Source organism: Anomalospiza imberbis, chromosome 11, assembly GCF_031753505.1.
Source record: "Anomalospiza imberbis isolate Cuckoo-Finch-1a 21T00152 chromosome 11, ASM3175350v1, whole genome shotgun sequence".
NCBI lineage: Eukaryota > Metazoa > Chordata > Aves > Passeriformes > Viduidae > Anomalospiza > Anomalospiza imberbis.
The window spans coordinates 9,722,464-9,734,494 of NC_089691.1; the positions used below are offsets into that span (position 1 = coordinate 9,722,464).

The 12,031-nt window shown below is 35.3% G+C and overlaps 1 protein-coding gene across 3 annotated transcripts in view; it reads left to right on the forward strand.

Moving 5' to 3' along the window:
* Positions 1–12,031, forward strand: part of CACNA2D3 (calcium voltage-gated channel auxiliary subunit alpha2delta 3) — a 390,394-nt gene that overhangs the window by 308,838 nt on the left and 69,525 nt on the right. For all 3 annotated transcript variants that reach the window (XR_011003009.1, XM_068201787.1, XM_068201786.1), the window contains 3 exons: positions 236–331; positions 1,483–1,604; positions 2,170–2,250. Coding sequence is in view for 2 of the 3 variants with exons in the window: in XM_068201787.1 (XP_068057888.1) it covers positions 236–331; positions 1,483–1,604; positions 2,170–2,250 (299 nt within the window). In the remaining variant the exon portion in view is untranslated. The remainder of the gene's footprint in view (positions 1–235; positions 332–1,482; positions 1,605–2,169; positions 2,251–12,031) is intronic.

A 12,031-nucleotide genomic window follows, 5' to 3' on the forward strand; every position in this document is an offset into this window, starting at 1 on the left:
TGTGTTTGGCTTTTTAGGGATTCTTAGTCTAAATAGCATTTCTACATTGCATATTATCCAAAACCCAGATGACTATAACTTAAAAACCAGCATTTAAAAGTGAATCAATAAATAATGGGACTTTGCTTACAATAATCTTAAAGACATGCACGCTTGTGCTTTCTGTGGCAGCGAAGCAGCTTTATCTGTTTACTGTCTGAAGCTTTGTCTCTGCTTGTGCTCTGCTGTGTTTCAGGAACTCTGACAAGGGGGTGGAAGTTGCCTTCCTTGGGACACGGACTGGACTCTCTCGGATCAACCTGTTTGTGGGCCCAGAGCAGCTGACCAACCAGTAAGTAACAAACTGTGCCTGGCAGCCAGGTAAGAAAAGACAGAAACAAAAAAAGTGTATTTTTATGAAGCCCATCTACTGTTTCTTCACACAGAACAAGTTAGAAAGATATCCTAGTATCCCTTAAATTATTTGAGTGGAACATTTAGAACAATAAACTATTTACACCTGTAGCCTATAAATTTGCTTTCCCTGCACACCTCCCCCAGCCTGAAATCTCTCTTCTTCAGAGCAAATTACAAACATGTTGCACCTTTTACTACACCACCTGAAAACAAATTCCTGTAGGCTTTTTCAGGGATTTTGCACCACTGTTGTGGAAAATATCTTTGGTGTTGAAATAAAGCCAAGGGACAGAATTGGACTGGGTGAAAGAGAAATCAGGAGACTTCATCGTACAAGAGTTTCCCATTTTCCTTGGAGAACATGTAAGCTAGTGGAGGTATTATGCATATAAAAGAAAATCTGTGTTTGATAAACTAACTGGATTGAATATAAAGTTCTACGGACTTATCTGAAGACAGATATTGTTGTACGAGTAGGTGACATCAACAGCACTACAGTTTTTTAATGTCCAACAGAAAATTAGAACAACAGAGTGGACATTATACTTGTTCTTGGCATAAAATTACTTCTGTCAACAGACAGAATTTGCTGAAATTATTGAGGAATAAAGTATTTAGTTGTCCACTATCACCCCCCACATAGTATTTTGAACATTGACTGTAAAATTACCCTTTTTTTTCATTACCTAAGAGTGAATGCCAGTGGCAACAGACTAGCAAATCTCCAGTGCCTTTTCTATGTTGTGCAGCTCACAGTTCTTATATTTTGCTGAAAGAAAAAGGCTTTTTAGTCTAAGCATTTTTATTTATACAAATCAGTAAAAACAATTTCAGTGGTACTTAGAAGTACTGTTTTATAGTGTTTTTTACATCTTTTACAACAAAAGTTATTGTGTGTCACAAATAATTATTAGTAACTAAATTTAACTCTTTTGTTGAACAAGAGTCATTAGAAAAATTGTGCCAAACCATTTTCTTTTGTAAATGATTGCATTCTTTTTTTGTTTCTAGCTTTTTTCAAAACTAGAAACCATTATGTGCCATGCAACAAACAACAATTGTCTTCTTTTTCTCTTTTTTCTCAAGAGACTTCCTGACAGCTGAAGATAAGGAGAACATTTTTAATGCTGACCATTTTCCACTCTGGTACAGGAGAGCTGCTGAACAAATACCTGGGAGCTTTGTCTACTCAATCCCATTCAGCACAGGTCTGTAATTTTTCCTTAAATTCTGAACCATGCATGATGCTGAAAGGATCCCAAGAGTGTCAGTACAGGGTGGGCTTTGTAGCTGATCTCAAATATTGATTTGAACTAGGCATTGAAATTTGCAGCTACTTCACTGGTCCTTTGACCAGGTGTGTGTTTCATGGGGCTGCAAGTGAAACCCCAAAGTGTGGTGGGACACTTTTCATTTAGTGTTTGCACAGGAAGAACTACTTTTTAACAAGTGTTTTAAGCAGCACAAGTCCAACAGAGTAAATGTCCATGTTATTGAGAAGCCCTACCTGTTGTCACCTTTGCTCCCCCTTTTAGCAGGGGAGGCAAAATCTGGTGGCTCATTTTCAGTGTTTTTAACTTGTTTCTGGCATGCTGGGGAATTTAAAATGCCAGTGCCAGTATGTTCTGTGCATATGTAATGTTCCCTGTTTTATTTTCTGAACAATATATCCACATAGACTGTTATCTAAAACCGGGGTGGGGGGGAACCCTGAATTTCCTCATTTTGCAATAGATTGTTTCATTTTCTTCCCCCCCTTAATACACCCCACAGAAACTGCCAACAAGAGCAACGTGGTGACAGCCAGTACTGCTATTCAGCTTCTGGATGACAGGAAATCTCCAGTGGTTGCAGGTACAATTGTTGTAGTTTATTCATTTTGTTAATTTTTTAAAGTCAGTTTATGAGTTCCTCACTTTCTCTTTTGGGTTAGCAGGTGTAGATATCAAATCTTTTAAGAAGAGAGAGAAGGATGCAGTTGCACCTATAAGATATAATTGGCTGACTAAGTGTGGAGAGCATTTAATGCTTCCTCTCCCCAAGACCTTTAGCCTTTATTAATTGACTCTCAAACCTCCCTGTGAGCTATTGACTTTGACTTTATGGAAATTGCCATTATCTGTAAAGCATTTTTGGTAGACCATTCTATATCATTATATATCAGATTATTATGATAAGGAAAAGGAAATATAAGAAAGGACTATCTGATGTGTAAATGTTCCACCCAGGCTTCAAGTTTGAAAATTCTGTGCTATAACAGGATTGTCTTATAACAATACAATGTGGTGAGTTTGTCTAGATTATCAGAGATGTGATTTGTTCAGTGCATAGAAATTGAATAACAAAGCTCTACTGTCTGTCAGCCAAGAGTATAACAGTACCTAAAGACTAAAAGGTGAAGTGTGACAACTACAGAATAGAGATAAAACACACTGGTTTCAAAATGAGAGTAAGTAATTTTGAAATTGTTGGATGCTCCTAACTCAAGTTCAGATATTTATCTGGCCAGTTTTTTTCCTAGTTCCCAATGGTTACTGACCTTGAAGAAGGAAAGAATTTTGATAAATCTTATGATTTATTTTGCCAGAAACCAAGCTCTCTTATCTCAGGAAAAATTAGATAACTACCACAAAAGCAAGAACCCTTATTTTTTTCTTGTATTTAAAATACTATTATAAATTAAATGAATACAATACTGAAAGAACAAGAATGTGCCAGAAAAATGGGATATCTCAAATATGTTTCCTCAAACACAGAGTATTTCCACTGATAAGAAAAATTTTAGAAGGTCAGTAGGAAAACAGCTTTCTGACTCCAGTACACAAGATACATTCTTCAGAAATTACTGAACTCTATAACATTTCATGAAATCTTAATTTTGACTTCATACTCCTGTTAAAGCATAAAACAGCATTTATAAACTAATATCACTGCAGAAACCTGCAAAGTGCTGAAGATGTAACTGAGAGTTTTCACTGTACAAGGAAGAAGGTTGACATGTTAATTCTAGAATGCTCAGTTGTTTGGAGTTAGAAAAAAGTTTGACGATGAAGTTTTCCATCATCTCTAAAATGTGTAGGGTTAATAGACATCCTGATATTTATTATTTTCTCATGATTATTTGCAATTTGGTTTTGACTTTGAGAAGCTATTGCACATTATTACTTCAAATACACCATCAACAAGCTTTGGGGTTGTTTGTTTTTTAGTAATTTAAGAGAAAAGCAGGTGTTGCTTCCATTCCCCCAGTAATTCTCTTTATTATTGAACATTTAAAATTGCTTGGGGCCCATACTTTCTATCTAAAATATAGGGTCTTGAAAGCTTTTTGATGCCAAAGCATGGAGAAGATTTCCATGGTGTCTGCAAAAGCATAATGCCATGAAAGACAAGAGCAGTGTACCTTCACTCTGGATCATATCAGTGTTTTTTTTATTTCTAGTTCTGTAAACTTTAAAAACTGTGTGCTAGATAGTTTGTTTACAATATGAAGCATTTTTAAGAGTTTGTTTTGAATAATTTTTCCTTTCCTTCTTGTATGGTTGCATGTTTTCAGGTGATTTTCTTTTGGGGGGAAGTCACTTTGGGTCTGTACAAACTTTCTATGAAAGTCTCACTCACCCAGCTACAGCCTCTCAGAGACAAATAAATGCATGCAGTATTCTTCTCTTTAAGATCATGAATGTGACTTGTCAGTCCTACTTTCCCTCAGAAAACTTTCAAGAAAGTACCCAGCATGTAGTTCAATGTTTAGGTTTTATTATAAGGCTGACAATATTCTGTGTTAAGTAAAATGGATTTGGAGGCAGAAACTGGAGCAGCTATAAATGGGAGAAGTTTGAAGTTTTTATTAGCTTGACTTGGGAGACTAAAGTAAGATTATGGGTAATGTTTTCAAATATCTCCATTGCAGTTCAAATTTGGCCAAAACAGCTCATTTTAATTTGTGTAAAGTAAGTATTCCTTATCCCCATTTGGTCTGAGTAGATTACAGTAAGCAGCAGGACGGGATACACATTTCATGTTAAATCATTCTGTTCCCTAGAGGGATTTGACTGAAAATTAAGCTGTGCCAGAATGTTGTTTATTACAGATCACTACAAGAGTTTAAATCTGGCAGAAAGAAACAAGAACATTGTTGTAAAATGGAAACCTGAGTTATTCCTGCCCATGAGAGGGGAAAAAAGGAGCAAAACCGACTCTTACTGCAAAATCCATAGACTGGGTTTTGGGGTTTTGTTTTTTTGTTGTTTTGTTGTTTTTTTTTTTTTTTGGGGGGGGGGGGTTATTGGATTTTTTGGTTGTTGTTCGTTTGTAGTGGGATTTGTTGTTGTAGTTGTTGGGGTTTTGTGTTTTTCATTTGGAAACTCATCACTTATAACAGATTTCATATAAAAGTGTAAAGCTTAATGCAAATAGCAAAGATTCAATTGCATAAAATAGGCAAGAAATCCTGAAATCAGTGAGTCTGCCAACTGTTACTACAGAGGAATTGAGTGTTGCTGCTGTTTCACCATCTGTACCTACTAATACCAGTTCCCTGTCAGAATGTCTTTGCTTCTTGGCAAAAAGCCCATGTAATTTTTTTCTAAAATCTCTCCTGCTTCTTGCAGTTGAGATTGTGATTTTCTTTTTTTTTTTTTTAATTTACTTAAATGAATGCAAATCTCTATAGAATGTGTGTAGATAATTTTTTAATATAAGTGTAGTAGCATCATATTTATTGCTATGTTCAATGTAGTTGTAGGGGAGAAGTGACAGTAGTACTGCAGGCAGATCCTTCTTTAGGTTTGAACACATTTATGTTCAAAATTTCTTTAGCTGAGTGTTTTCTGGGGCCGTGTCTTCTATATCAAGATTACATTGAAATGCTGAGCATCTTCAAACTGCCCCAGTTACAAAGTGAAGAGTAAGAGATGATGGATTTTTTTTTTCTTAGCAAGAACTAAAAATAGGAGAATGACCCCAGACCCCAGTCTTGAAATTCAGTGAGATTCCTGGAATATTAGTGTTCCTCTGGGTGACAAAGATGAAGCTAATATAGAATATCCAAATTTAGACAGTGATTTAGTTATTAAAATTGAGGCAAGTCAAGATGTGGCTGTGTTTTATGATGCTCATGTGAAGGGCAGTATATTTCTGCTAAATGTTGGTAGAATTCAGCATCCCAGTCTTGTACTCTGTGATTGAATGGTGAGTTGGATGTTGACTTTCAAGTGGCAAACAGAGAGTCACCTGGATAAGTGCAGCATAGGATTTCTGTGTGCTATGTATGTGTTTATTTCCATTTTTTGGCAAGAGATGATGGTTTCATCAGTATGATTTAGTTACAAAAATTATTAAAGGTATTGCTCACCTATCTGAAGAAGATATGGGGATAGATGCAAGCAAACAAGAGTCATCATGGAGCAAAGCAGGGTCTAAAAACTGAAAAAAATGCTCTATCTTGAGATTTTGAGACTGTTGACAAAATATGTGAACCCTCAAAACTGCAATTTCCTGTAGAGACAGTTCAAAATCTGCAGTACAATATAGGACCTTAAAAACCCCTCCTGTTGAAAAAGGCCATCACTGTTCACAGAAAACATGAAAATCAGCCCCTCAGTATGTTTAATGAAAGTCAACAGAGCTGACATAATCTTCTTAGGGAAAAGAAAAAAATATTAAAGAATGCTGAGGAAAATGTCTGATAAAAATTGTCAAGTGCTCTTAAGATTTCTTCATGGAACAAGCAGAACCTGGATTTCCGGCCTCTTTGGAAAAGTCCATAGCAAGTTTAGTAAAAAGCTCTGGACACTGAGTCAGAAGAATGAAGGATTATACCATGCACAGGCAAAGTCCTTAGTCTCACAGTCATAGAAAATTTAGAATTTGAAGGAGATGAGGAAGAATAGTCCATTTTTCTTTAATACAAGGCTGCTTAGAAAAGCTGAAATTACAATTTTCCTGAATCTTTTTTTGCCTCATTTTGTGCAGACAAATAAAATGCATGATTTGTAGAGGCTGGAATTGATCTCTTAAGATCATCTAGTCAAATCCTAGTGGACAAATCTTAAGAGAATCTGAGCTAGAGCTGATTACCCAGAACTGTGTCCAGTCAGATCTTAATTGCTTCCCAAGTAGAGAGGCCATGGCCTCTCTGGGTGTGTCATATTAGATGTAAATAGATAGAAAACCAGGTGGAGTTTCATTACTGTTCTCACCAATTGTTGCAAATGTGGAATTGCAAAAAAGTTTTGTTTGTATGGTACCTAAGTGCAAGAAAAGAATATCTAAAGAAGTATTTTTTTTTTAATATGGTCAGTTTTGTGTTGGACTTCCTATTTATCAAAGTTGAAATTAGAAAATAGAAAACACTAAATGAGCCTTCCTTGCACATGCCCTTCTGTGGCCCATCAATTCAAATCAAGTAGTAGCTGAATTTGTTTGCTTTAAAAAGATGAAAAGCTTTACCTTTACATGAATACTGCAGATTCTGAAAATTAGCAAGTCCTCAATGCTCTTTATGTCAGATTAACTAAAATACTATAGTAAGAGAAGCTCACTGTGGCTAAATTACTGAGAAATGAAAGCATTCCTGTTCTGGGAGGATGAAGGCATGTTTACATCATTTTCTATCAAAGCAGGTGATTGTCTGGGATGTGCATTTAAGCATTGCCATAACTCTGACTCTACCCTTTATGAACCTGAATAAAAAGAAAAATTGCACTAATTTTATATATATTTGTGTGTGTGTGTGTGTGTGTATATATATATATATGAACTAAATTATGTTTAATATATAATAAGCAATTATTTCTATCAGGTATATGTAGTGTTACTGAAACTGAAGCAAAGAAAGGCAGTCAGTCCTCTTCTGTTCACTGACAGTAGGATTTTAAATGCTCTTACCAAAAATACTCTTTATGCAAACAAGAATACTATGTTTTATTTTCCCAAAGAAATTGTTCCAAGTAATGCCATGATCCAGTATTTAACTTTTCCAGTATTTAACTTTTCAAACTTGATCCTTTATTTTTATAACCAGCCCATATTCAAATTCAAGGATTTTTTCTCCAAACCTTGGTTAGAAAAAGATTTTTATGCAAGTGACCTAATCCATCACTTTCTTTGTTCTCCCTTTTACATAACTTTAAAACCCAACTTTAATACAGCAATAAATTCAGTTATTCCATGTTAAATATTCCTAGTCAAAATGCTAAAAGGCCTCAGGTATTTTGAATGAATCAGCTTGAAGATTTAGCATCTCCTCCTAGGTTTGTATGCATAAGCCAAGCTAAGAAATAGTAAGGACTTAATTTAATCACTGATTTGTTAGAAATGGCACAAAATTTTGAATGCTTCTGTTCTTGCCAGAGGAAAGTGACCCTGATGATCCTGCTGTTTAAGACAGTCAAACTCTGCCGTGAAATTAGGAAAGATCCAAAATCTCATATTACTTTTAAAATACAAATCAGTCATACTGAGGCTGGTCACAGTTCAGGTATTTATTCTTCCTGTTTAGATCAGACTCTACAGGACAGCAATTTAAAAGGAAAATTTGTGAATATACTGGATTTTCAGTAACTGAGACTTCTGCTGATCTAAGCTCTAAGTATGGAAGATTCTTAAAAAAATTCATGGGGGAAAATGTGCAACTTATTTCTGAAAATATGTACCTTTATGACAAAAAAACCTCTGTTTTTCACCCCTTTTCCCCCTTTTTTTGGTGTGTTAATATTTTTATCTATGTGACCTCAACATTTCATCCGGGTTTTTTAAAAATTAATTTAAACTGTGTTTACGTGCACATCTCTCTTTTAACAAAGTGACTCTCAAGTACTTAATCAAAAGTAATTTGAGCTATTGATATTTCTAGAAGTGACAGATACTGTAAAAGTTCCATAAATACTGCAGTCTGCTGATGTTACAGTAGTACATAGAGCAAATACATCTCCTCTGTTCTTCTTGGACGTCTTTTTCCTATTTTTTTCACATGTATTGCTTTCATATTATTTTTAAGAACATTCAGGCAAATGTCAATGCCATATACAGTCCTTAAAATTTATGATACCATCTATAAAATTGCATTTTAATATGGAGGCCTAGGGGAAAATGAATATGTCATCATAATGACACACCAACCAAATTTTTGAGGCATTCTAAAATAGATGCTTTCCTTGTCAGGCAGGAGAGTGATTTACCTAACTTTTACTCCCCATTAGAAGCCACAGAATATTATATTCAGCAGTAGCATTTAGCAAATCCCTCAAAATGTTTTTCATGTTTTGGTAAAAACCATGACTTCATGTTTTTCCAGAGTTTCTTGTTCATTTTGAATATTGTTTTTGTATTCATAAATCTAATATTGGTATACAGACTAATGTTTCCATCTTTAGAAAAACTGAGATGTGTATTTCAACAGCCTAACATTAAGCAGCTCACATGCTGGGAGCAATTGCTTGGGAAAGATGGTTTGGAGGAGGAGTGATGAGCTTTGGAGCATGGAGTGAAGTCCTGTCCCTTTCCCTTGGCTGAAAAGGGAAGCTGAAGTCAGTGACATATTTACAATTCAGACATTTACATTCATTTGCATTTGATCTCAGTTCATTTCACCATACAGAATCAGTGTGTGGAATAGTTTAATAGTGTTTCTGCTTTTTTGAGGTAGTTCTCTGCTGGTGTTAACTTGAGAATTTAACCTCTATGTAATTCTTGGGCTTTCCTCACCACTTGTTCTTAGAGAATCCAGGACTTGGACAGATGCATCCCAATTAATATGTATAGTGAATGGCACAGAGCATCTGCTCTTTGCTTCTGCACCTCTGCTTTGCTGTTGGGATTTGTTGGTCGGTCGGTTGGGTTTCAGTTCTACGTAATTTGTGGAGGAGGAAGATCCTTGTGATCTAGCAGCCATCAGATTCTAGGGGCATTTTGCTAAAGAATTCTCCTGCCAGCAAAATAAATCCCTGACTGTAGATCAAGCAGAACAAGGCAGCAGATGAGCTGTCGCGTCCTTTGGTTAACTTCAAATAAGGCTGAGCAAGGTTGAAGCTGCAATCATAAATATGAATACATTGCTATCATTTTGAGTATTGAGAACTGATTAATTTATCTTCCCTTCAGTGGACTATCTTGCCAAACATTAACAGTGTTTTCTCATGTGTTTTATTTTGACAAGAAGATGACAGCCTTTGCAAAAAAGTTGAGCATGTAGTGTCCATAACCATGAAACATGGAGGGATTCCTCTGCAATCAGTACGAGACAGCAACCACAGCTTCCACTGGAGAGAAGTGACAAGTTTGTATTTTGGTTTGTTTACTGTGGGCTTTGGATTCCTACACCTCCTCTCCTGTTGTGGTTTGCTGTGGCTGCTGTTGCTGCCCGTTTTCCCCATAATCTGGGGAACATACAGCCACATTTCAGGTAATACAAACTCAGGACATACCAAGAATCTGAAGATTGTGGTTACTATGCCACTTTTAGCCAAATTAAAAGATCCAAGTTGTAAAAGTAGGCATCCTTTTTGGATGCTTGACTAAAGCCAGTGTGTCCTTGACTCCTGGGCAGCAAAGTTAGATTATTGTAATGGTTGTCATTTTCTTGTTAATTGTTAGAGATAAACTATGTGTAGTGTCACTAAATATGCTACTTTGATATTCAAGAAGAGAGATCCAGGTTTTGTTTGGACATTGTATTACTAGAAAATAATGAAACTGAATTTTGAGTGATGTTTTGCAAGCTCTCAATGGAAGGACAAAAATGGCAAGCAATTATGTTTCAGTTTAAACTTTGTGTCTTTCAATATAGATGCTATTGGTAATTTTCTGTAAAGAACATGGATGTATTATAGTCTTCAATTTTTGCTCTAAAATGAAATTTTAAAAATTTTTCTGTAAATAAAGCAATGAGTCTTTATATGAAAGGCAGGAATGCAACAATATGTGTGCTTTCCCTGCCTTTGCAAATGTCTTGCAGAGTAGCATGTCCTGATATTTTATTGACTTTGATGATGAGGAGTGTTTTTCACAGAGATTAGAAAAAAATACTGTGCTTACTATAATACTCTCATGAGATTGCTGGAAGGACAACAAAGCTTTCTCAGGATCCTCTATCTGAAAATTAAATCTGTGCAGACAAATAATTTCAGTGACAGATGTCCATTGCTAAGCTTTATAAATTAAGGGCAGTTCTGTGGGCATTCCCTATATTCAGTTTTCCACTTGTTGTAGTCAATAATTTTTGTAGGCAACAATTGTGGCTTTTATCTCTGTTTATCAGTAGATGAAAATTCTGTTTCCTCTACTGAAAAATAAATATTTTACCTTTATTAAATAATTGAATTAATACTTCTCTCTGTTCATTTTCTGCTATTACTTTATCATTGGAAGTGACTGGATTTGTTAATTACTAACACTTTTACCATGGTAACTATGATATACAGACATAGACATTAAATGAAAAATTTCCCTGTGATTTTTTTCCTTTTTGTTTGTTTGTTTGTTTTCATTGGGAGGTGTTTTTTTGGTTTGTTTTTTTCCTTTGGGAAACAGCATTTTAGAAAGTGTAGCATCAGGTTTTGCATGGATTTGCTCGCTCTGTTCCCACAGCAGAGGGAACTAATGGAAATACTTAATACTTTGCTTTCTGGCAGAACTCCCTATCAATTTACAGCCTTGTGTGAGCATGAAAATCCCCAAAGCATCTTCAATGTGACTCAGAATGAGTTTCTTTAAATGTTGTTGTCCCTTTCATTGATTCTCCCTCATTTTCTTTTTTCCTTCTTCTTCTTTTTCCTTTTTTTTTTTAAATATATGAATGATGACTCAGTGAGGAAAGTCTGAAAGGTTTTTGGTGCTAGGTCTGGTTTTTGAAGGACTAGGAAGATGTTCTGGGTTATTCCTGACTAGGAAATATCAAGTCAATTCTTGCTTTTCGTTTGCTTGAAAATATCAGAAGTGTGAAGTGATTTGTGATGGAAGCTGTGCTGCTGTATCTGAGCCTGTTAGAAACACTGAGGGTGAAATCTCTCTGGAGATTGGAAGTTTATTAGCTTTCATCTCAGGATCTACACTTCAAGTACAACTGTGCTCATTTTAGGTCGTTGCTGTGGAAAAACAGTAATTTGGCATGGTGCCAAACTCATTTTTGGGCCAATGGGCAATAAGATCTAATCCTGTCTTATTTCTGTCTTCTGTATGTGAAAAATTGTGTTTTGCTTTGCAAAATGCTGTGGCAGCAAATGGAAAAAAGAGTAAAAAAATGTAGATTTACATATTTAAATGACTTAGTTCTGAAAGTAGATTAGATTATTTGTTAAGCTTTACCAAATATTTACAAGAAAAAAAGTAAACATCAAGAGATCAGATTAAAGAACCTGAATACAAATATTCTACATATGTAAAAATATAAATATTCTAAAAATGTTGCCCTGATGATGTCTCAGCTGAAGTAATGTTCCCAGTCTAAGGTACCACATTTTAAACAAAATGTAAAAGAACTGAAAAGGCTTCAGGGAATATAGGAGGGAAAAAAATTGGAAAATGTGGTCCTGCAGGAAAAATTTGAAACAGCTTGGTTTATTTTGTTCAGGACAGAGAAGAATGAGCACCTAATAATGATATGAAGTACTTAGCAATTAAAAAAAAAAGAAAC